General features: G+C 45.3%; 2 protein-coding genes across 5 annotated transcripts in view; one reads left to right on the plus strand and one right to left on the minus strand.

The window, feature by feature from the left end:
* Positions 1-3,138: 3,138 nt before the first annotated feature.
* The window catches only part of tns2a (tensin 2a), a 54,014-nt gene continuing 31,721 nt past the window's right edge, over positions 3,139-25,431 (minus strand). For 3 of the 4 annotated variants that reach the window (XM_055930882.1, XM_055930881.1, XM_055930884.1), the window contains exons 8-28: positions 24,225-24,275; positions 23,997-24,119; positions 23,593-23,657; positions 23,275-23,358; positions 23,041-23,153; positions 22,652-22,712; positions 22,416-22,491; positions 22,127-22,256; positions 21,647-21,712; positions 21,387-21,503; positions 18,808-20,355; positions 18,509-18,671; positions 15,461-16,515; positions 15,228-15,359; positions 15,006-15,098; positions 14,587-14,664; positions 14,183-14,263; positions 6,898-7,066; positions 6,657-6,725; positions 6,210-6,239; positions 3,139-5,014 (exon numbers count right to left, since the gene is read on the minus strand). In XM_055930882.1, the coding sequence (XP_055786857.1) occupies positions 4,873-5,014; positions 6,210-6,239; positions 6,657-6,725; positions 6,898-7,066; positions 14,183-14,263; positions 14,587-14,664; positions 15,006-15,098; positions 15,228-15,359; positions 15,461-16,515; positions 18,509-18,671; positions 18,808-20,355; positions 21,387-21,503; positions 21,647-21,712; positions 22,127-22,256; positions 22,416-22,491; positions 22,652-22,712; positions 23,041-23,153; positions 23,275-23,358; positions 23,593-23,657; positions 23,997-24,119; positions 24,225-24,275 (4,446 nt within the window). In that variant the 3' untranslated portion in view covers positions 3,139-4,872. The remainder of the gene's footprint in view (positions 5,015-6,209; positions 6,240-6,656; positions 6,726-6,897; positions 7,067-14,182; positions 14,264-14,586; positions 14,665-15,005; positions 15,099-15,227; positions 15,360-15,460; positions 16,516-18,508; positions 18,672-18,807; positions 20,356-21,386; positions 21,504-21,646; positions 21,713-22,126; positions 22,257-22,415; positions 22,492-22,651; positions 22,713-23,040; positions 23,154-23,274; positions 23,359-23,592; positions 23,658-23,996; positions 24,120-24,224; positions 24,276-25,431) is intronic. The other variant, XM_055930883.1, reaches the window with a different exon arrangement.
* On the plus strand, positions 7,869-10,805 carry LOC129860476 (dihydropteridine reductase-like). The gene is made up of 7 exons (XM_055930885.1): positions 7,869-8,329; positions 8,917-9,009; positions 9,197-9,293; positions 9,403-9,543; positions 9,751-9,859; positions 9,940-10,023; positions 10,459-10,805. The coding sequence occupies exons 1-7, from the start codon at positions 8,237-8,239 to the stop codon at positions 10,556-10,558; spliced, it is 717 nt and encodes a 238-aa protein (XP_055786860.1). The 5' UTR covers positions 7,869-8,236; the 3' UTR covers positions 10,559-10,805.

The raw sequence follows: 25,431 nt of genomic DNA on the forward strand, positions 1-25,431 counted from the left end.
TTTCATCTTCAATGCCCTTGCTGGTGGAAGGAGGTTTTCACTCAAAATCTCATGATACATGGCCCTATTCATTTTGTCCTTTACACGGATCAGTCGTCCTGGTCCCTTTGCAGAAAAACAGCCCCAAAACATGATGTTTCCACCCCCATGCTTCACAGTAGGTATGGTGTTCTTTGGATGCAACTCAGCATTCTTTGTCCTCCAAACACGACGAGTTGAGTTTTTACCAAAAAGTTAGATTTTGGTTTCATCTGACATTCTCCCAATCTTCTTCTGGATCATCCAAATGCTCTCTAGCAAACTTCAGACGGGCCTGGACATGTACTGGCTTAAGCGGAGGGACACGTCTGGCACTGCAGGATTTGAGTCCCTGGCGGCTAGTGTGTTAATAATGGTAGGCTTTGTTACTTTGGTCCCAGCTCTCTGCAGGTCATTCACTAGGTCCCCCCGTGTGGTTCTGGGATTTTTGCTCACCGTTCTTGTGATCATTTTGACCCCACGGGGTGAGATCTTGCGTGGAGCCCCAGATCGAGGGAGATTATCAGTGTGTCTTCCATTTCCTAATAATTGCTCCCACAGTTGATTTCTTTAAACCAAGCTGCTTACCTATTGCAGATTCAGGCTTCCCAGCCTGGTGCAGGTCTACAATTTTGTTTCTGGTGTCCTTTGACAGCTCTTTGGTCTTGGCCATAGTGGAGTTTGGAGTGTGACTGTTTGAGGTTGTGGACAGGTGTCTTTTATACTGATAAGTTCAAACAGGTGCCATTAATACAGGTAACGAGTGGAGGACAGAGGAGCCTCTTAAAAAAGAAGTTACAGGTCTGTGAGAGCCAGAAATCTTGCTTGTTTGTAGGTGACCAAATACTTATTTTCCACCATAATTTGCAAATAAATTCATAAAAAATCCTACAATGTGATTTTCTGGATTTTTTTTTCTCATTTTGTCTGTCATAGTTGAAGTGTACCTATGATGAAAACAGGCCTCTCTCATCTTTTTAATTGGGAGAACTTGCACAATTGGTGGCTGACAATACTTTTTTGCCCCACTCTATATGTTAATGTTGAAAATGACTATTGTACCTGGAAACGACAGATTTTTTATGGAATATCTACATAGGCGTACAGAGGCCCATTATCAGCAACTTTTATTCCTGTGTTCCAATGGAGTGTTGTGTTAGCTAATCCAAGTTTATAATTTTAAAAGGCCAATATATCATTAGAAACCCTTTTGCAATTATGTTAGCACAGCTGAAAACTTTTGTCCTGATTAAAGAAGCAATAAAACTGGCCTTCTTTTGAATAGTTGAGTATCTGTAGCATCAGCATTTGTGTAGTCGATTAATGCAAGCAAAACACCAATCTCAACGTCCACAGTGAAGAGGCGACTCCGGGATGCTGGCCTTCTAGGCAGAGTTGCAAAGAAAAAGACATATCTCAGACTGGCCAATAAAAAGAAAAGATTAAGATGGCCATTTTGAGCCTGTAATCTAACCCACAAATGCTGAAGTCCAGAGAGGACATACGAATAAATAAATAATCACAACGTATTTAACTCATGATCACAACATGAAAAAAAAGTTGTTTTGTTGAGATCACAAGATAAATAGGAGTGGACAGTATGGCTGAGGCGGCAGAGCCCATGGTGGATCAGGGTATATGTTTTTATTGATTGTTACACTAATGGATGGTACATTTCATGCGAACATCTTCAGCTTTCATTTGTGTTTGGAGCACATTATCAGTTTATAAGTTAGAATGTTAGCAAGATAAATGTCCTTTACCTTGAGCTAAGAGCTCTTGGGGCATCTAAGCTATCGTGGGGCATTTGAGCCTGTCTCCCAGGCTGTATGCCACCCCCAATACCACAGCCAATCACATGCAAGCAACAAAGCAGCTACAGGGCCTTCAGAAACTATTCATACCCCTTGACTTATTCCATATTTTGTTTTTACAGCCTGAATTTTCTCACCAATCTACACACAATACTCCATAATGACAAAGTGAAGAAAAAAAAGGTTTTATCAAATACATAAATATCTAATTTACGTAAGTATTCTCACCCCTTTGCTATGAGCTCAGGTGCATCCAATTTCCTTTGATCATCCTTAAGATGCCACTACTACTTCCTTGGAGTCCACCTGTGGCCAATTCAATTGTTTGGACATGATTTAGAAAGAAACACACCTGTCTATATAAGGTCCCACAGTTGAAGCAATTTCTAGAATGTAGAAAGTTTGGTCTCCATAATTGGAAAATGTAAAGAAATATGGAACTACCTAGAGCTGGCTGTTCGACCAAAGTGAGCAACTGGGCAAAAAGGACCTTGGTCAGGGAGGTGACCAATAACCCAATGACCACTCTGACAGAATTACAGAGTTCCTTAACTGAGATGGGAGAACCTGCCAGAAGGACAACTCTCTACAGAGTTTCACCAATCTGGGCTTTATGGGAGAGTGGTCAGACAGAAGCCACTCCTGAGAAGAAGCCACATAACAGCACACCTGGAGTTTGCAAAAAGACAAGTGAAAGACTGAGATCATAAGGCAAACGATTATGTGGTCTGATGAGACAAAAATTGAACTTTTTGGCCTGAATGCAAAGCACTATGTCTGGGGAAAACCAGGCACAGCTCATCAACCATCTAAAACCATCCCTACCGTGAAGCATGATGGTGGCAGCATCGTGCTATGGGGATGTTTTTCGGTGGCAGGGACTGGGAGACTGATAAGGATAGAGGGAACATGAATGGAGCCAAATACAGGGAAATCCTTGATGAAAACCTACTTCAGAGTGCAAACAACCTTAGACTGGGGTGAAGATTTACATTCCAACAGGACAATGACCCCAAACATACAGCCAAAGCAACACGAGAATGGCTCCAGAACAAGAATGTTAAATTCCTTGAGTTACCCAGCCAAAGCCCAGACTTGAGTCCCTTTGAAAATCTGTGGAAAGACTTCAAGATTGCTGTTCACCGCCGTACCCCATCTAACGTAGCAAAGCTTGGGAAATTTTGCAAGGAAGAATGAGAGAAAATCCTCAACTCTAGATGTGCAAAGCTGATGCAGAAATACATGAGGCTTTAAATTCTGGAGTACAGTTTAGAAACCTAGTGATAATAAATCCAATGAGCAGAAGTCAGATTTGGTACCAGAATTTTTTTATTTATTATATTCTTTATTTGTGCATACAAAGCTTTCTTAAAAAATAGCATATAACATAGATTTTCTTACAAATGTTTCCTTTTGTCCTCCCTTTCCTAGCTGCATGTGAGAAAATATATTACTACATATAAAAATCAATAAGAAAACAGACCACAATATATTACCGCTGTCATACAAAGAAGTGTCTTTCTTTTTCTTACAAAAACAATGCAAAACACTAAGAATACAAATACATGAAGCTTAAAAATATGAACGATTAAATCTTAATACAGGAGTGCTCTGTCTTTGGTTAAGTACATAGGACCTTAGACAACTGTCTGCTTTGTGTGTTAACTTTGTACATAAAGTCATACAGCTAAAAATATATGTGGGAGTTACATTGATATTGTGACTTATTCTTGTCTTGTTTTTAATGTTTGAATACATTTCTCAATGTTATACAGTATAGTAAGGACTAGTATTTGCCCCATAGTCTAGATAATTGACCCCCCCCAAAAAAGTGTGGAATAGAACAAAATGACTATTTGCAGCAATATTATTGTGTATTGCTCTTAACAGAAAAAGCCATAGGTATAAATACAATACATTAGAGATGGCATTGGTGCGGCACACCATTATTCCTTGGTTACTACAAACTTTTCTTTCTAGAGTACAATTCATACGAACGTACATGTGAACAAAACATAACAATACCCCATAATCTCTAGTACTGACCATATCTGTGCCCTAGCCTCTACACACACTGATACCCTAACCACATACACTCTCTCCCTTGCACATTACAAATAGACGTTTCTCACGTTCACTTTTACTTTCTACTGTAGCCTACTGTAGGACTACATCTTCAACATTTTGTTTGACTTATACTGGGGAGAGTGACAGGGTTGAGGCAAGGTTTATGTGTAATTAAGAGTAGTCTTTGGTAGGCCTGTGGGTGGACTAGGCTGCTTACTGCATACCTGAAACCTTAAATGACTAGCAAGTGACGACAAGGCTTTGGTAACTTTAAGGCAATAGGAAATTAAAGGCCCAGTGCTGTTAAAAACTAGGTTTCCTGTGTTTTATATGTATTTCCACAACACAAACAATTTCAGAGTATTATTCCACAATGGAATAATACTCTGAAAATGATAAATGCCATTTTAGTTTAAGAGCTGTTTGAAAGGATCGCCTGAAATATCCACCTGTTATGGTGGGATCGAGTTTTGGCCTGCCTGGTGACATCACAAGGCGATACATTTGTTAATAGACAAATAAGAGAGTTCCAAACCTCTCTGCCAATAACAGCTAGTTTTTCAGTTTTCCGCTTAGACCACTCACAGACAGTTCTAGCAAAATTGTTGCTTGAGAAATTGCTCTTTGCTGAGGAAAATATATCTTTTAACCATTTTAATTGAAAACAATTACAATAAGGTACTTCATTGTTACCCAGAAATGATTTGATATTGATATAAAAATGGCTGCATTGGACCTTCAAGGCATTTTTAGATATTAGACATTTAAACAACTAATACATTTTGACTATAATTCAAAATGGCAGTCATGTTTGAAATGTTGAGCCTTTTGGTTTCAAAACTCAGTCTTTGAGAAGAGGCCACCGCCAATGGTGCTTTGTGGGTCTGTAAAGCATATGTTTTGAAGCCTCCTCTTTGGGAGATGTAACACTGTTGACAGTCTAACACCGGTGACGGGTCTTTGGCTTGGTTCTCTACCTGCGCTGCGGCCCTAACATCACCTTGTTGATGAAGTTGACAATGGCAGAGGCTGGCTGCTCCGGATCGAGCTCAGCAAACAGATGACACACATTTTCTGCCATGCTGCCTGGCTTCTTGGCTACAAACCCAAACACCCTATTGAACCGAAGGAGAAAGGGGAGAGAGGAAATAGATATTAGAGGGTTAGAAATACACACCTAGGGCTAGATTCGAACCTGACTGCGAAAGATCCGCATTATAACGCAATTGACATTTAAAGACAAGGTTTCTTGCGTTTGCGGAAACTGCATTCATGGTAAACGCTGCATATGCCGGCTCAATCGGAAATTACCTTTAAATATAAATTGCGCTATATTGCAATTATTCTGCGTTTCAGATTGAATCAAGCCCCTATTTAGACATATTGATGCCCATTCTTACTGGTTTAATACTATGAGTGAGACTTCTGTGATTAAAGGCTCAATTCAATCAGATCCGTTTTGGCAGTGTCAGAGCTGTCAAATCCATAAGTGGCACCCGGCATTATACCTAAAGCGGACATTGCCATTGGCTGAACGGAGTCACATTAAGAGAAATTCTATGCAGCCTTGTATACAAGTTTGAACACTGGAATGTGAGATGTAATCTACACCTCGATTAGGATGATAGCAATCCTCATTATTTCGTAGAAATATTTTTTTATTTTGAGCATAATTACTTTTATAATAGCCTACACTTTCTGATTCTGAACTTCTAACACGAGTTAAGCGGAGCAGTTGCTCCAAAGCAGTTCCACCTCCGAAAACCGCCAAAATATCTGTGTCTGCTATCGCAGGTTATTGCTTGATCTGATTGAATCGAATCTAGGCCTAACTCTTTAGACGGGAACAGGCTGAGACTAACATATGGGCCAGGTAACCAAACAAAGTTACCGTAGTAGAAGGTAGAACATGGGAGGATAATATTAGCCTCATCTGATTATCCTGATCTCGCGAGCTTACAGTACATTATGTTCCGCTACTCGGATTCAGTGAAGTGCGTAGCGGTCAGGATGGTGGATCAGGCTATCTCCTAAGCTAATATACGATAAAAAATAAATAATCATCGAACTACACAAATTTACATAAAGCCTATGAACTGGCATAAAACAGAAGCTGTGAGCATGAATATTTGTGAACATGAATTTGTGACCGTGATCAACAGATACTGTATTTACTGGGATGATGGCAAAGGCACAAAAGCAATATGATGCCATGCAGGTAATCAAACATCGTGTCACACCGATCAATACACATACAAACACATCACACTCCCAAACAAACATATGCACAAACACACATAGAGCACTTACTTAGATGTTGTTCTGTCTGAGTTAGTCCACCTGAAGCAAAGAGAAAGACAGACCGGACTCAAGACCCACACTGACAGACAGAGCTCTCAAACAAGCACAGGCATGGGTACAGGTGCAGTCACAGCCACGGCCTGCATTGCCCAGGCATAAACACATCACATTCTCTCTCCCACACATACACACACACATATTTCAAGCTCACACACACAGATCCATGCGCAGGTTTACAGCAAAGGATGAATGAAATATGGTGATGACAGAATGGAAATGCCTCAATGTTTCCTCTTGTTTAGATGGTTAGCTGAGATGGTTTATAAACAGTGTGGTCGAGGTGTATTAGATTGCATAAGGGCACAGTCGTCATGTAGTTCATGTTATACGTCATGGTTGACTGACATTTAAATTGTTTGTGAATGGTTTGTGTCTGTGTGCTACTCCAGCGCCCACCTCCTGTCCTGGGGGTCGATACTGCTGAAAGTCACACTGTTGACTGGGTAGTGTCTCCTGAAGAACACCCTATAGACAGACCGACAGAAAGACCATTTAGTGTGACCATCGATATCACGATCATATGTACTAATCTACCACAATACATCCATACAACCTATCTTCCTGCTTTCTTTCCTAATCACCAATGACTTATGTGTGTGACATTTAGACCATATGATTTTGTCAGTGGTAATGTTACCTGCGCTGGCTGTCAGTTAGTGTGATGCCCTGTGAAGACACTTTAAAGTGGACCACTGTGGGCGCTGGCTGGGGGTTTCGTGCCAGCGTGGCTCCGTTTGCCTTGGAGATGGCCTGTGGTCCAGTCAGTGACTCAGTCTCCACAGAATTCAGGTAGAGCACGTTGCAGGCTGGACGGGAGAGGGGTGGGACAGGAAAAAGTCAGAACAATCCGGAAGGGAACTGTGAGAGAATGATTTAGTTTCAAATTCGACATTTGTATTTATTTAACCTTTATTTAACTAGGCACGTTTTTCAAATGCTGCATTACATAGTACTGTATCAATAGCAGCTAATGCATTATGCATCACATAGGAATTATATCAGCTCACGTCACAGTGATTCATTAATTCCAGTGTGCTCTGTTCTGTTTTTTTTTAGTACGGTATCAGAACAGTTAAGTTCAACACGGAAAGTTAGTACTGTGACGTCCCAACTCCCCCTGCTGGGCAAATGAGCTCACACTCTTCATATGCTTAAGAACAAGTACTCTAGTCAGAAGCAGATGAGAATTGCCACTATTTCACAGCTAAAGTCTTCGCTGATCAAGGACCTTGCAAAACAACTCACCCTATGAGATGCCTGCTGGCGCTATGTGCTGCTTGTACTGTACAGAATGTATGATTTATGGGATTTTTATTTCTTAGTTAAGTCTTAACGATTGTGGGAGAAATGTTAGTGTTGGGAAGTGTATAGCTTGTGTGGTAATTTCCTGGTAATTAAATGCATTGACCTAAAGTAGGTATGTTCTACCTGGCCATCAATGTAACTTGCATGTATGATCAAGACTGTATATTCATGTAATGTCAATAAACATTTTATAAACTTAAAAAAAAAAAAATGCTCACACTCTTTTAGTGATTGGTCAGATTTCGCTTTGGAGAATTTCTATTGGTCCTCCGGGCTCTGGGGCGGTATTTCGTTAGTAACTAGTTCCGGGTGAACTGATCATTGCTGTGGAAGGGTAGTCACTAGTTACCACAGCCAGAAAGTCAAAAATGCCTATAATCGGAAACATTAATTTAAAAACGTTTTTGTTGTTGTCTAAATTTAAGGTTACGCATAACGTTAACAGTGTGGTTAGGGTTAAGGGTGAGTTTAAAATCTGATTTTAAGAAGATAAATTGTAGAAATAGGAGGGGTTTTGCCATAATTATGACTTTGTGGCTGCGGTAACTAGTGACGACCAGGTGGAATAGCGAAGTCTGAACGGAGGAGTTTACAGTCTAGTTCTAGAACCTACAACAGCCCCTTCTGTCCGCGGACAGACATTAGTTAACGTACCAGACAAAGCTATAAGTATGGCGGCGGGAGAGGCACGAAAAGTAATCATATACGGCGGGAAAGGAGCACTAGGGGCCACTTGTGTCCAATACTTCAAGTCTAAAAACTGGGTGAGAATTGACAGACAGACAAACTGTTGTTCTTCTTTGTAAAGCTACAATGAACGATATTAGCTTCAACAACGTCAGGTATATGAACAGTATAGAAATATAACTGATGCCGACTGTCAGACTTCTAGTGTTGTTATTATGGTAGCTCTTGTAAGGTGTATTCACTAGGAACCAACGGAACCAAACAAAAGCAAACGGAGCCCGAATTCGTCTAATTGAAACGGTCGTTTTCGTTGCCAAACGTTTTGCAACGGGTTGCTACTTTGTGTGCACTAATGATACATCCCTAAAACGAGAGTTTCTATTGGACAAATTCAGGTAAGTCGCTCCCCGTTTTGTTCTGTTTGCTTCCGTTTAAGAAACGTTTTGAAACAAAATTGGCGGAATTAATACACCCCCAGGTTTAAGGTGTAACGTTGCTGCCAGTAGAATTAGGAACTGTCTTAACTGACCGGGTACCCCTCGCTAAAGAGCTCTCTAACCTCAAAGATCTTTTAACCGAACTAAGGTTAAATAAATAGAATATATAGAGCTGAAGCCACACTCAAATTGCAGCCCTGCCTACAGTACTGTGTGTGTTTCTCCAGTGGGTGGCGTGTATTGACATCAATGCCAATGAGGAGGCAAGCGTCAACATCCTAGTCAAACCAACCGACTCCTTTACTGACCAGGCAGAACAGGTGAGACCCTCCCCGCTCCTCCTCTCGTCTTTTTCCCTCAGCTATTTCCTTCAACACCACAGAGGGAAGGAGATGAGGGAGAAGAGGACATTAAGCCAGACTGTGTCTGTTATATGTTGTATGTATGCCCATGTTGATGTATGTATGCCCATGTTGATCATGCAGTGTGTGTGTGTGTGTTGCCTAGGTGACAGCGGATGTGTTGTCGTTGCTAGGCGACCAGAAGGTGGATGCCATCCTGTGTGTGGCGGGAGGATGGGCCGGAGGCAGCGCCAAGGCTAAAGGTCAGGGCTCGACACAGACAGACACACGGACAACCACTGATCTCTATTTCCCTCTCTTCAGCCCTGTATAAGACAATGAGTGTGTGTGTGTGTGTGTGTGTGTGTGTAGCTCTCTATAAGAACAGTGATCTGATGTGGAAGCAGAGTGTGTGGACGTCTACCATTTCCAGTCACCTAGCAACCAGACACCTGAGAGAAGGGGGGCTGCTCACACTGTCTGGAGCCCAGGCTGCCCTGACCGGAACCCCAGGTACACACACTCAAATCAATGAACAAATATCCCTTCTCTCTCCATCACAGAGCTGTCTCTGGTTTTCCCACCCATCCATTCTGTTCCGCTGCCTATTTTGCATCTGCGTTGCCACCCCTCACTGCCTGGCTTTTATGATTGGCATCCATTAAGAATGTGAGCAGTAGATTCCATATATTGTTCTCTCCCTCTTGCGTGTGTGTGTAGGTATGTTGGGTTATGGTATGGCGAAGGCAGCGGTCCACCAGCTGTGTCAGTCTCTAGCGGGAACCAACAGTGGCCTCCCTCCACAAGCTGCTGCTGTCGCTATACTACCGTAAGACAGACAGACACACCCACACAGACAAACGGGCACACATTCACACCAGTCTGTAATCATCTTTTGCACTCTGACAGCATTACCTTGGATACGCCTATGAACAGGAAGTTCATGCCTGACGCTGATGTCACTTCCTGGACACCACTGGAATATGTGGCAGAGTGAGTGTGCGACAGTGCTGTCCATACACACACACACACACACACAATATAAGGATGTAATATACAGTATTTAGCTATGCCGGCTTACATTTCCATATGGGTGGTCTCAGCAGGAATCGACCCCAAAACCCTGATGCTGCAAGAGCCATGCTGTAAAAGTTTCTCTATCCTGGTCCAGGAGACCTAGCACTAGACACCTGATTACACTAATCAATTTATCATCAAACCTTTGAAGAATGGAATCAGATGTGTGCAGTGCTAGGGCAAAAGCTAAAATGTGCACCCCATTGGATCCCTAGCACCAGGATTAAGAAGCACTGCTTTAACACAGTACTGTGATGTAATAACGTGTTGTGATTCAGTGCTGTCTGATGTGATGTTTTAGAATGTTTTACTGTGCTGTGATCTATGGAATGTTCAATTGTGTTGTTCCAGAATGTTTTACGGCTGGTCGACAGGAGAGAACCGACCAGCCTCCGGAACTCTGCTGCAGCTGGTGACATCACAGGGCCAGACACAGGCCACACCGATGTAGAGGCGCACGCACGTGTATGTGCACACTCTTCCGCAATCATCTGCTCACTGTCCTCAAGAACTGAAATTACCACAACACTACTTAATGCTGGGCGCGTTCAAGCAGATACATTTTGTCTAGTCGGTCACCGCCTTTCAAAGTGTGTTGTATTATGGGGATAAAAATAGTTTGACATGTGCCTACATATCGATTGCATGAACTTTACAAATGTAAAAAAAAAAAAATGAAAAATACTTTTGCTTCTTCATTTGTGCTTCTAAATCAGCATTGCTTGCTGTTTAGGGTTTTAGGCTGGGTTTCTGTATAACCACTTGTGACATCTACTGATGTAAAAAGGGCTTTATAAATTTGATTTGAGTTAAGCAATTATTAGGGTGTTTTTGGTTGACCCACGTTAACGTGACTGAACTAGGAACCACCTTTGCCATGATTCTAAAGCTACAGGGAATAAAAAGTGATATTTAACATCTAACAAGTTAATTGTACACATGTTATGTTTTCAGTTTGTGAGTGTGATATGGGGGTACATAAGTTTATTTCAACATTTTGTAAAGAAAACCTTTTATAAACAATAGCAGCTATGTTGACACTGCCATATTGACCTGAGCCTTGCTGCTGGAAAACCCCCACAGTGTCCCAACTTTTGACTGTCGCAGATGCACCTCCCCCGCCTTCACTCACCGACCAAATTTACTGTGGGCTTTGTTAGCATTACTGCTCAAACACACCATCTGTGGGTGTGTCAGTGATGTGCAGTCAGGGTAGGCAGTGCTTACTCTGTAATGACAATTTAATCAAAATAGCTGTTATGAAAGTCAAATTGAAAATACAATTATATTTAAGTATTGTTTTAGTTATCTAATATTTGTTTTCTCAATTTTTTTTTTCTTTCTCTCAAATCCCAAAATGTACTAAAACTGCATCAAAACCTCGAGTCGCCAGGGTATGCATCACGATCGGCGTATGCAGTGCTTTCCTTCCCGTTAACTGAAATGCACTCCAGTAACTGTTGATGGACATTTCAGGCATAGGGCTTTGCTAGCTTCATTCATTTAATTGAGTGGATTTCATAGTTTGCACATGCGTATTGCCTATAAAAAAAAATGATAAACAGTGCTTATTTGGGGCGTCTACAAAGTTTGGTCCTGGCATCCCCTGAGTGTCAGCTAACGTCAACGAAGCTAACAAAAACAACCTGACAAAATGGATATTATGCACTGCAAACAATTTTCCATTCATCTAGAAGGATAGACGAATGGATTTAATTTACAAGTGGAGGTAGCCTTAAAAGCATTTCCCTTAGCAATTGTTAGGTCACTGTTGAATGAATATGAGAAAAACTGGTATATTACACAAATGTATAAAACATGTGACTTGCTCCATTATCAGTTGCATGGACTACAACATATTTTATGCCCTATATACTGTGGAAAATAAGATGTATTACATTATAAAGCACCATGGTGTTCATATACACTGCTCAAAAAAATAAAGGGAACACTTAAACAACACAATGTAACTCCAAGTCAATCACACTTCTGTGAAATCAAACTGTCCATTTAGGAAGCAACACTGATTGACAATAAATTTCACATGCTGTTGTGCAAATGGAATAGACAAAAGGTGGAAATTATAGGCAATTAGCAAGACACCCCCCAAAACAGGAGCGATTCTGCAGGTGGTGACCACAGACCACTTCTCAGTTCCTATGCTTCCTGGCTGATGTTTTGGTCACTTTTGAATGCTGGCGGTGCTCTCACTCTAGTGGTAGCATGAGACGGAGTCTACAACCCACACAAGTGGCTCAGGTAGTGCAGTTCATCAAGGATGGCATATCAATGCGAACTGTGGCAAAAAGGTTTGCTGTGTCTGTCAGCGTAGTGTCCAGAGCATGCAGGCGCTACCAGGAGACAGGCCAGTACATCAGGAGACGTGGAGGAGGCCGTAGGAGGGCAACAACCCAGCAGCAGGACCGGTACCTCTGCCTTTGTGCAAGGAGGTGCACTGCCAGCGCCCTGCAAAATGACCTCCAGCAGGCCACAAATGTGCATGTGTCTGCTCAAACGGCCAGAAACAGACTCCATGAGGGTGGTATGACGGCCCGACGTCCACAGGTGGGGGTTGTGCTTACAGCCCAACACCGTGCAGGACGTTTGGCATTTGCCAGAGAACACCAAGATTGGCAAATTCGCCACTGGTGCCCTGTGCTCTTCACAGATGAAAGCAGGTTCACACTGAGCACATGAGCACATGTGACAGACGTGACAGAGTCTGGAGACGCCGTGGAGAACGTTCTGCTGCCTGCAACATCCTCCAGCATGACCGGTTTGGCGATGGGTCAGTCATGGTGTGGGGTGGCATTTCTTTGTGGGGCCGCACAGCCCTCCATGTGCTCGCCAGAGGTAGCCTGACTGCCATTAGGTACCGAGATGAGATCCTCAGAGCCCTTGTGAGACCATATGCTGACACATGCACATTTGTGGCCTGCTGGAGGTCATTTTGCAGGGCTCTGGCAGTGCACCTCCTTGCACTAAGGCGGAGGTACCGGTCCTGCTGCTGGGTTGTTGCCCTCCTACGGCCTCCTCCACGTCTCCTGATGTACTGGCCTGTCTCCTGGTAGCGCCTGCATGCTCTGGACACTACGCTGACAGACACAGCAAACCTTTTTGCCACAGTTCGCATTGATGTGCCTTCCTGGATAAACTGCACTACCTGAGCCACTTGTGTGGGTTGTAGACTCCGTCTCATGCTACCACTAGAGTGAGAGCACCGCCAGCATTCAAAAGTGACCAAAACATCAGCCAGGAAGCATAGAAACTGAGAAGTGGTCTGTGGTCACCACCTGCAGAATCACTCCTCTTTTGGGGGGTGTCTTTGTAACAGTATAACTTTACGGCGTCCCCTCGCACCGACACGGGCGCGAACCAGGGACCCTCTGCACACAGCATCGTTAGCATCGTTACCCACGAAGCATCGTTACCCATCGCTCCACAAAGGCCGCGGCCCTTGCAAAGCAAGGGGCAACCCTACTTAAAGTCTCAGAGCAAGTGACGTAACTGATTGAAATGCTACTAGCGCATACCCGCTAACTAGCTAGCCATTTCACATCCGTTACACTCACCCCCCTTTCAACCTCCTCCTTTTCCGCAGCAACCAGTGATCCGGGTCAACAGCATCAATGTAGCAGTATAACTTTAAACCGTCCCCTCGCCCCGACACGGGCGCGAACCAGGGACCTTCTGCACACATCAACAACGGTTGCCCACGAAGCATCGCTACCCATCGCTCCACAAAGGCCGCGGCCCTTGCAAAGCAAGGGGCAACCCTACTTAAAGTCTCAGAGCAAGTGACGTAACTGATTGAAATGCTACTAGCGCGTACCCGCTAACTAGCTAGCCATTTCACATCCGTTACATCTTGCTAATTGCCTATAATTTCCACCTTTTGTCTATTCCATTTGCACAACAGCATGTGAAATTTATTGTCAATCAGTGTTGCTTCCTAAGTGGACAGTTTGATTTCACAGAAGTGTGATTGACTTGGAGTTACATTGTGTTGTTTAAGTGTTCCCTTTATTTTTTTGAGCAGTGTATGTCACACACAACAGCAGGAATGCAGCCTCACCTGCACCCTGTTTCAGCAGGTCTGCAGCAGTGCTCATGTTACTGGCAGTCGACTGCAGCGCCTGCATTTCTCCAATGGGATCTGCAACACAGGGATGTACAAATTAGATAAAGGTATTTGAATCAATATCTATACTCTGTCTCCATCTGGAGGAAATTGCTGGAAATATTTCAACCTTACCAGAAGGTTATAATTCTATGCATTATGTATCAGTGAAAAGTGCTACAAACATAAAATGTCTATGTACTATTATTGCACAAATTGTCTAGGGATTAAATTGTGAGAGGGTACTGAGCATCAATGGTTATCAAACAGCTTATGTTTACTTCGGTGGGGACTGGTTCCCATTAAAATGACTCCAGCCGGCTAGCTAATAATAGCCCATAATGTGAGTGACTGCAGACCTTTTTCTGGGATCCGCAGGGAACAGGGTAGGGAAATGGGGGTGATGGAGTGCTGGTACACCAATGCAGACAAACTCCCTGTGGAACACAGACATTTAGGGCTCTATTAAATCTGTATCGCTGAATTGTTACCGATTGCACGATAGAAATGTAAAGGTCATTTTTGATTGAGCCGACATATGCAGCGTTTACTGTGAATGCAGTGTCCGCTAACGTGGGAACATTGCCTTTAAATTTCAATCTCGCTGTAATGCTGAACTTCCGCGATACGGACTGAATAGAGCCCTTAGACTAAATTATCCATTGGGAACAACAACTATGGAACAGAATGACTGAATGCCTAAATAGCTGAATACTGAAAAAAACTAAAACAACATAGCCCAAAACTGAGAGTATACTATTCTTAATGAACATCTCACCAAAATGGGGCTCATTCTGACACCCTTTGATCTTCACTCCACGGGGGCCCGGCTCAATCAGGAAGTGTCGCACCAGCTGCTCTAATGGATTGGCTACCATGTGTGTGTTAGGGAGAGAACACGAAGAACACTATTAGCTAGCTGAAATTGAAGTGCTTTGTGTCGAGGAAATGTAGGGTGTTGAGATGAAGGCAAAAGGCTCGGGCAGTTGTTGAGTCATACCTTTGCTGCTGTGGTTGTTGACGTTAGCGGGCGGGATGGCCACCTTCAGTGCCAGGCCATAGGCACCCTGGAAGGAGTTGCTGTCCCGGATAAGAAACGCCCCTGGTTCTCTCTCCTTCAGCGCAGTTATGGCTACAGGCAAACAGAAAATAGACATTAAAAAAAGTTTCATGCAAATCGCATAACAGTCAAACGGCTTTCTTTATGATGAGTTTAAAAGTAACTTAAGTTACCTTGGTCCCTGGAGATGCCAGGCTTGTACCAGAAGCGTGAGCTGTCCTGGACAAACTTAACACTGACTCTGCCTGCCATCTCTCCTTCCAGAGATAGAATTTCTTCTCCTTGGCCTGCAGGGGGTGCCATCTCCCCCACCATTGGAGAGAAGGTGACATGGTGCTGTGAGAGGGAGGGCCTCAGGGTACCCACCCCGCCGTTAGGTGATCCTGGCTGGGCAGACTGCCGCCGTTTCTCTGGGAGTGGGGGCTGGGGGATGGTGACAGCAGTGTAGCCCGAGTATGGCACATGAGGGGCAGATTGGGCACAGCAGCCGGTGGCAGAGGTGGGGAAGGTCGGGGTGTCATGTCCCTCAGGGGCTGAAGAGTGCCCACTGGCACTGCCCTCCATGCCAGGGTAATGCTGCAGGGGTCCTGGGGGCTCAGTGCCCAGCATCAGCCTCCGGCACAGGGTGGCGAAGCCAGGCACAGGAGGTTCTGAGGAGGGGGAGCCCTCCAGACTGCTGATGGGAGGCTGGGGGGAGGAAGGAGCCGAAGTGGGGGTCGAGATGGATTTAGGGACCTCTGGGGTCAACTCCCTGGGTGGACATGCTCCATTCAGCTGGCCCTGAGCTGGGCAGGGTCCCGTTGTGCCAGGTGCAGAGTTGGGGTTAGGTGGCTGGTGCTGGGCAAGAGGAGGCGGTGCAGCAGTCTCTGTAGGAAGGGTGGTCTCTGGACCAGGTGGGCTAACTTTCTCAGGGGGGGTCTGAGTGGGTGATACGGGGAGGCAGTGGTTGCTGGGTTGGCTGGTTGTAGGTGAGAGTGTGGTACAGTGGTTCTGGGGCTGGTTGGGTGAGGGTGGATGTGTCGGTGTGGTGCAGTGGCTGTTGAGTTGGGTGGGGGAAGGTGTGGGTGTCATGGATGAAGACTGTGAGGGGTCAGGGATGTGTTGCTGGTTGGGCTGAGACACTTGAGCAGCAGTACTATCGGGCCTATCCTGAGACTGGGCAGATTCAAAGTCACTGTTGACTATGTCAGTCAATCGAACTTCATCCTCTTGTACACCTAGACTGGGCCTAAAAAAATAGAAAGTCATATTAAAAGAGATATGCAATATATTCTTACATTACATTTTGAAATGTTTATTTAAGGAAATTGTCTGGTACTTCTGTATCCTAAACTCAGCAAAAAAAGAAACGTCCCTTTTTCAGGACACTGTCTTTCAAAGATAATTTGTATAAATCCAATTAATTTCACAGATCTTCATTGTAAAGGGTTTAAACACTGTTTCCCATGCTTGTTCAATGAACAAGAAACAATTAATGAACATACACCTGTGGAACGTTTGTTAAGACACTAACAGCTTACAGACAGTAGGCAATTAAGGTCACAGTTATGAAAACCTAGGACACTAAAGAGGCCTTTCTATTGACTGTGAAAAACAACAAAAGTAAGATGCCCAGGGTCCCTACTCATCTGTGTGAATGTGCTTTAGACATGCTGCAAGGAGGCATGAGGACTGCAGATGTGGCCAGGGTAATAAATTGCAATGTCTGTACTGTGAGACGCCTAAGACAGCGCTACAGGGAGACAGGACATACAGCTGATTGTCCTCGCAGTGGCAGACCACGTGTAACAACACCTGCACAGGATCGATACATCCAAACATCACACCTGCGGGACAGGTACAGGATGGCAACAACAACTGCCCGAGTTACACCAGGAACGCACAATCCCTCCATCAGTGCTCAGACTGTCCACAATAGGCTGAGAGAAGCAGGACTGAGTGCTTGTAGGCATGTTGTAAGGCAGGTCCTCACCAGACATCACCGGGCATGGGCACAAACCCACTGTCGCTGGACAAGACAGGACTGGCAAAAAGTGCTCTTCACTGACGAGTCACAGTTTTGTCTCATCAGGGGTGATGGTCAGATTCGCGTTTATCGTCGAAGGAATGAGCGTTACACCGAGGCCTGTACTCTGGAGCAGGATCGATTTGGAGGTCATCATCGGACTGAGCTTGTTGTCATTGCAGGCAATCTCAACGCTGTGCGTTACAGGGAAGACATCCTCCTCCCTCATGTGGCACCCTTCCTGCAGGCTCATCCTGACATGACCCTCCAGCATGATAATGCCACCAGCCATACTGCTTGTTCTGTGCGTGATTTCCTGGAAGACAGGAATGTCAGTGTTCTGCCATGGCCAGCAGAGAGCCCGGATCTCAATCCCATTGAGCACGTCTGGGACCTGTTGGATCGGAGGGTGAGGGCTAGGACCATTCCCCCCAGAAATGTCCGGGAACTTGCAGGTGCCTTGGTGGAAGAGTGGGGTAACATCTCACAGCAAGAACTGGCAAATCTGGTGCAGTCCATGAGGAGGAGATGCACTGCAGTACTTAATGCAGCTGGTGGACACACCAGATACTGACTGTTACTTTTGATTTTGACCCCACCTTTGTTCAGTGACACATTATTCCATTTCTGTTAGTCACATGTCTGTGGAACTTGTTCAGTTTATGTCTCAGTTGTTGAATCTTGTAATGTTTATACAAATATTTACACATGTTAAGTTTGCTGAAAATAAACGCAGTTGACAGTGAGAGTATGTTTCTTTTTTGCTGAGTTCATTTAGCCAGTAGTTCTGAAAGTAACGCTTATAAGCCAAAAGTGGTCCCTGAAAATTGCTACTACGTCACATATGTGCAGATATGTGCATCACGTCATTGCTCGCTCTTCTGTGTGTGCATCTTGCTAGCTATCACTCAAATTGCAAGGGGCTAAAGCTCCTTGGCTAGAACTCGAATTGCTAGGGGGCTGGCCCACGTGGGGGAAAATGTAGGGAAAATGGGGCAGCAGAGCTTTGAGAAAAACAGTTGCTTTCAAATTAGGTATTTCGTGGCTAATTGAGGTAAGACAGTATAGATTATGCATGTATGAACTGCACATTGACACATCCAGCCCAAAGTGGGAAGTAAAAAAAGACTTAGTAGTTGCCAAAGTTCTGGAGAATGTCTTCAATCGACACACACGACTGATATGTGACATGCAGATGTTAAAATGAAGACAATACCTTTCTTGTGTGCGCAGAGGGCTGCTGGTATGAACAGGAGTGGGTGGCCCAGAGCGGTCATAAGGCGTGGAACACGGGACATGGGCATCTTGATGCATCCTCTTGAAGGAACCCTGGGAGATGTGGTCTCTCCAACCCACATTCTCACTCATCCCCCTTCCATCTTATGGAAGATAGAGAAAAGAGGGAATTATTTTATGTGACACCGAACTGACAATTGACAAAGTATTTCCTACATTGGTTTAAATGTAATTTCATGAAATTATTTTCTAAAATGCTGTCAGTCGAGGTTGTCTCACCTGTCTGGCTGTCGGAGAGGTACTGCTGAGGGTGGGCTTCAGGGTGGTGGTCTGCTGGCCCTGTGGTGTGGCTGCAGGGGCCTGACAGGGTGGAGGGAGGGGGCAGAGGGGAGGTAGACTCAGACTGGTAGCCTGAGGCATAGCCCCTGCTTTCAGAGGGAGAGGGCTGGTAGGGGGAGCAGGGGTAGGCCTGGTGGGGGGTCTGGTAGCCACTGCTGCTGCTGCTGTACTTCAGATCCAGGTGGGAGTGGGCGTGGGAGCGAGACGGCTCTGGGTACGCAGGGTGGCCAGACGGCAGGGGGTCAAAAGTGAAGGCAGGGAGCTCGTGTCCCTGGGGCCCATAGGAAGACACTGTGGCCCTCCTGTGCCAATAGTCTGCCTCTCTCTCCCTCTCCCATTGGAGCTCTGCCTCCCTGTCCCAATGCAGTGACATCTCCCTGCCTCTTCTCAGTCCCACTGCCTCCCTCTCCCAGTGCATCTCTACCCCTCTGGGCAGCTCAGACTCCCTCCCCCTCCTCAGCCCTGCTTCACGATGCTGCAGCTCTGCCTCTCTGCCCCAGTGGAAGCTCTCTCCTCGCTCCAGCCGCAGGCCGCGGAAGGCTGAGTCCTCCCTCCTGATGAGGCAGTCCCGGCAGGGGCAGCCAGGGGGCGGCAGACCTTCCAGCAGCAGCATGTCGTGGTAGGGGCCGGAGGACTTGGTGTGGTGAGGGTGGTGATGGGTGTGTGAGGGAGGGTGATGGTACGGACCATAGTCATCACTTCTACAGAGCAGGCGCCCGGGAGGAAGGGTGTGGGGGTGAGGGGTCAGCTCCTGGGATGGATAGGGGCACAGAGAGGGGTGATGAGAGGGTCCCTCAGAGCAGGAGCGTTGCAGGTAGTGTGGCGGGCCCTGCTGGCGGTCCCACACCAGGTCAGGGGGAGGCAGGGCCTGATGAGGGTGAGGGTGGGGGCTGTAGTGCTGGCACAGGTCCATGTGTGAGGGAACGGTGGCAGGGTTAGCCGAGGGCGGTGCCCCAGGATGACCATTGGTGCCCGGGGCTCTGTCCAGGCAGTAGCTGTTGGGCATGAGGTGGAGTCGGTCACAACCGGGCTTGGCACAGTGCTGGGAGCGGTAGCCCACCCGGCAGGAACAGGAGCGGCCCAGCCTCAGGGTACCTGTACGCTCAGAGGGAGAGGACGAGTCCCCGTCATCCAGGATGGCAGTCTCCCGCTCCCTGTCCTGGTCGTCCCTCTCCCCCTCGATGCCCCCCAGCAGGCGCTCCAGCTCCTCCCTCTCGTGCCGAGTGGGGGGCGGGGGCTTTCTGGGCTCTTCTGGACGCTCTGGGTGGGCCGTAGAGTGGGAAGAGTGGCCGGGGTGGCTAGTGTGGCCGGAGTGATTGAGCGAGTCAGAGCTAGGGGAGAGGAGCTGGTTCTGACTCGGCCTCTCCTCACTGGTCCCTGCTGGACTCCCATTGGTGGAGGTCAGGGAGCCTGAACCTGGGCCTGAGCGACGTTTCTTTATCTGGGCGTACAGACTACCATCCACTGGACCCCTGGTGTGGGCTATGTCTGAGAGAGAGTAGAGATTTAACATACTGTACCTTCAGAGTACAGCATTGACAGTATAGCCATAAAGTAATTGCCCAGTGTTTCCATATTTCTATGAAATATGACCAATAATTATTTACAATATGAGTGAAATGGTTTTATTTCCAAATTGTTTAAATTAAGTATCTTAAAGATCAGCTGTGTTGGAATGGTGGGTGTACCCCAACAACAAAATGGTGTGTCCGTATCCCAGTCATAAAAAATATTCACACAAGTAGGCCGCTGATTGGCCAGCTCATCCTCTAGACTGCTGATTGGCCAACTCATCCTCCTCAGGGATGTTCTATGAGGAAATAGCAAGCATTTTTTAAACGGTCTGTTTGCATACAGATGTTCCATTATATTATACAGATACTCCACTGGCCGCTGGCCAATGTTAAGTTGGGACCATTCTAGCCAATGAGAGGGCAGATACATGTGTGACCAACCACAACAGTCCTTGTTATCCGGGATCCTTGGTATGTCCCTACCCCCCATTGAAGTTGATGTTTAAAATGGTTAAGGTACCAGTTAAGGTCAGGGTTTAGGGATTGGAACGTCCCAAGCATCTTTCATAGCATCCTTCCTTAACAAGCACAACTCTGATATGAAGTCATTTTTTTATTAAAGTTGCCGGGATGTCACGTGCCCTACTTATATCAGTACACTCATAACTACCTAAGCATTACAAAACTTCTATTCAATCAAATAAACCTCACGTAGCAAATAAGCCATTAAATCATTTTTTGACCTAATTTGACACTCATTGACATTTCGCTCGGTGTGCAAAAAAAATGGTGGTGAAAGACAGATTTTGGGCCTAGTTATCCCTCTCTGGCTTGAGATACAAGTTTGAGGCAGGGTTTTTGAAGTGTATAGGACGAGTCAACAACATTATTTGGATATGAGTTAATCAAATATTAACTTTTGAAAGTGACATTTTCACTGGGCAGGTACTTTAAGCTGTATGATTGAGATAGAGCCCACCAGAAATTCAGGGAGGCTTTCTGTACCTTCTAGACTGTCCTGGTAGCGCTGGTTGAAGTTCTCATAGGAGTCCCAGCGCACCACAGGGTCAGCTGTGTTGTAGTCCACTGTGACAGCAGGGTCATTCCTCTGGTACTCACGCCCTGAGCGAATAGTGCATATGATTAGACATATGATTAAGCACAAGCACATTAATACAAACTGCCATTGTGTTCACTGGTACTGTTACATTGTAAATTCTCCTGAAATGAGAGAGCTGAAGACGAGACACATAGTAAAAACAAACCTTTGATCTTCTCTGGTCCAGAGGAAAAGACAAACTCTACAGTTGCATCCGAGGGAAATCGTTCATCTGAGAAAAGAAATGACCACATCTATCGGGTGCGTTTTAATGTTTTCCTTTACAGTGGCTTGGTTGGTTCAATTGGGCTAATTACTTCCACATAATCCCCTGGTGCTTTTACAATACAGGCCACAACTTTTCAGCTGGAAGTAATTTAACAGAAAGTAAAAACAGGGGAATTAGGAAATTAGTGTGTTCATTATACAATTAAGTAATGAACCCTGAGGGATTCATTTTGACACGTCGGTTCAATATAGTAATTTCCACTTCTCTTAACCACCACAATGAACCAACACGTTTTATTGTTCCACACTGGCTTAACCGTTACTGCCAAGAAGGCCTTGTATTGATAATAAACCCTTTCCATACGTGTCTCAAGAAGAGCCTTTCCCTGCCCTCTCCCCAGACCCTCCCGCTCCATACCAGTACAGGCCTCATCCAGCTCCCCCTTGCCGAACCACAGCTGTGCCCCGTGGATGGTGCAGGTGTGGAACTGCAGTCTGAACACTGTGTCCCTCTCTGCACTCTGGGCCCGTCTGTGGTAACACTTCACCTGCAAGGGGAGACAGAGATGTGGGAAGGGAGCAGAACAACAGATGAGATGGAGGAGAGGAGAATCAATCTACTTTCTCAACAGGCATTGGCAAGGCAGTGACTTAACTTGAGAAACAGTGGAATAATCTGTCAGACTGTCTGTCTGACTCAGACTTACCATGATGTCTCCCTTCAGCAGCAATGCAGGCTCAATGGTCACACACAGTCTTCGGCCCCCGGAACCCTGCAAGTCACTGTGGACAACACACAACACACAACATATGAATACAAACAGATAGGCGCACACAGACAAGGAAAAGTAAAGGCACATCCTGTCCAGTATGTTAGAGCTATGGCTTTTCGGTCAGTTGTGTTGTTAATAATAATGTAGGACATAAAGTGATGCAGACTCACTATATCCCTGAGGTGTAGACCAGCTGCATGGACTGGTAGATCTTCAGGAAGGGAAAGTAACCTGGGCAACGATAAAGAGAGGCGGTGTTCAGCGTTACACAGTGGAATGTGCTAACTGTCTCTCCCCCTGTCCTTTGTCATACGATTAAAGATAAACAGGCCAGTGTGTGGGTGGAGGGTGAACTTGACCATGTGAAAACACTGCTGTCATTCACAGGGCCATATCGCAGAGCCTTGTGCAGAGACATGCACTCATAGACACACACACGCACACCACAGTATACTGTAAACATAGACTCAAAACCGACTCAGCTCCCTGAGGTTGGGGAATGACTGGTCTTATCTGAGCATGTCAGTCAGGGTGCGTAGTGCCCCTCGCATGGCCTCACCTCCTTCGCCCTGGAAGTTAGGGAGTGTGGGGATGAGGACCTGGTGGAGGAACAGTGGGTTGCTGTTCATCTTGATCGCCCCAGAGAGGAGCCCCCCAAAGTAGTAGATATACCTGAGAGGGGGGGGGGGGGGGGGGGGGTTAGTAAGCCTACATCACTTAAGACAAAAAATAAAAAGGTGGGGCTTGCTTGTTGGTTAGTGATACAGACAAAATGTCTGTAGATAGTCCTTACCTGTTTTGGGACGGTTGGAGGGAGGACGAGACTTTATCCTCACAGAACTTCCTCATGGCCAGTGTGCTAAGGGCCTGGTCTGCCCTGCTCAAACACAGAAACGCAGAATGAAACCGACACACTGCACAAGAAGAATACATACTTCATAGAGAGAATTATACAACATTTACATAACATTCCCATTATGGGCTCTCTAAGAGCCAGAAGTACATGAATGCAGTAGGCTTGAGCCAAAAAACAAGCCAGTTTCCATTACTACAGCCTTAAACCATGCTCAGTGTGGAAACTGTGGCTTTGGATGCAGGACAGGACACTTACCCTGCAGAGATCTTGCTGTAGTGCATGTAGGCTGCAATAATCACTCCTGTCTTGCCCTTGTTGCCCTGGAAGAGGAAGATCCGTGCCATCAGGACATAAAGTACCAACTGTTTTTAGCCTAAGGCTTGAGGCATTAAACTGATTATTACTGTTGTAAAGATAAGGACGTCACTACCCTTATAAGAACATTCTGACCACCAACTTCACAGCGATTTCAACACTTCACAGTGAAAAGATACAAAGATGAGATTACATGTTGCCCTTCAATATATCAAAGAGCTTCTGTAAAGTGAATGCAAGTCATCTGGGTAAACCCAGCATTCTGTTTTTTTTGTGTTCTCTTTAAAAGCCCCTAAAACAACAAAACAGCCGTTTTAAAACCCAGTCAAAAGCCGAACCCTGACCTTGCAGTGCAAGACTACCACATGCTGGGGGTCGGAGGTCAGCCAGGTCTCCATGGCCTTACACATGGCACAGATCTTGTCCAGGGGAGGGGCATGGAGGTCAGGCCAGCCGAAGTCATGAACCTGGATGTCATGGGAAAATAGTGAGGAAGATAGAAAAAGTATGTTACTATAATAAGTCACAGAAAGTGGAACTGATACAGAATTGATACGGAAAATGAAAAAAACCTTTGGATTCATGCTGGTGATGTCATGGCGTCGTTCAGAGAGATTGAAGAGCTGAAAGCAAAATTCACATTTGAGATGAATGATGTGTGTACTCAAGCTACACATATAAAAGCACATATTAGTATTTAGTATTTTATTAAGGTCCCCATTAGCTGCTGCCAAGGCATCCGCTACTCTTCATGGGGTCCAAACAGAAACAAAACATCACAACAAAACAATAGTCTACATCATAAATAAAACAATACATCACACAAGACATTGTGCACTATACAAGTTTACACTGCTCCACCATTACACATCCACAATATAAAATGTACAATATTACAACAATTCAAAATTACAATTTGTGTGTGTGTGTCTTCACAGTCTGTGTTGTGCCGTGAGGTGTTGTTTTATCTGAATTTACTGTTAGCTCGAGTTACCTGATGTAGAAGAGAGTTCTATGTAGTCATGGCTCTATGTAATACTGTGCGTTTCCCAGCCTCAGTTCTGGACTGTGAAGAGAACCCTGTTGACATGTCTTGTGGAGTATGTATGGGTGTCTGAGCTGTGTTAGCTGTTTAAACAGACAGTTCGGTGCTTTCAACACGTCAATACCTCTCACGAAGACAAGAAGTGATGCAGTCAATCCTCTACTTTGAGCCAGGAGAGATTGACACGCATGTTCATGATATTATCCCTCCGTGTACATTTAAGGGCCAGCTGTGCTGCTCTGTTCTGGGCCAACTGTAATTAGCCCATGTCCTTCTTTACAGCACTTGACCATATAACTGGGCAGTAGTCCAGGTATGATAAAACTAGGGCCTGTAGGACTTGTTTGGTTGATTGTGATGCCAAGAAGGCAGAGCAGCGCTTTATCACGGACAGACCTCTTGTAACAGTCCTGACCTATTTATGTTAGTTTTTATGTGTTTTTGGTCAGGGCATGTGTTTTGGGTGGGCAGTCTATGTTACCTGTTTCTATGTTGGTTTCGGTTTGCCTGGTATGGCTCTTGATTAGAGGCAGGTGGTTTGCATTTTCCTCTAATCAAGAGTCATATTTAGGTAGGGCATTATCACTGTGTGTTTGTGGGTGATTGTCTCCTGTGATGTCTTCGTGTCGTTATCGATGTTATTCACTTTCGGAGCTGTTTGGCTGTTCGTATGTTTCGATGTCCGTTCCTGTTCGTGAGTTTACGTTTGTCTATGTAAGTTTATGTTCAGGTTG

The sequence above is a fragment of the Salvelinus fontinalis genome, chromosome 8, assembly GCF_029448725.1.
Source record: "Salvelinus fontinalis isolate EN_2023a chromosome 8, ASM2944872v1, whole genome shotgun sequence".
Classification (NCBI taxonomy): domain Eukaryota; kingdom Metazoa; phylum Chordata; class Actinopteri; order Salmoniformes; family Salmonidae; genus Salvelinus; species Salvelinus fontinalis.

Coding starts and splice junctions, on each gene's coding strand:
- LOC129860476 (XM_055930885.1), top strand. CDS start 8,237: ATGGCGGCGGGAGAGGCACGAAAAGTAATCATATACGGCGGGAAAGGA. Junction 9,860..9,939: donor GCTGCTGTCGCTATACTACC/GTAAGACAGACA, acceptor GCACTCTGACAG/CATTACCTTGGATACGCCTA. Junction 10,024..10,458: donor CCACTGGAATATGTGGCAGA/GTGAGTGTGCGA, acceptor GTGTTGTTCCAG/AATGTTTTACGGCTGGTCGA.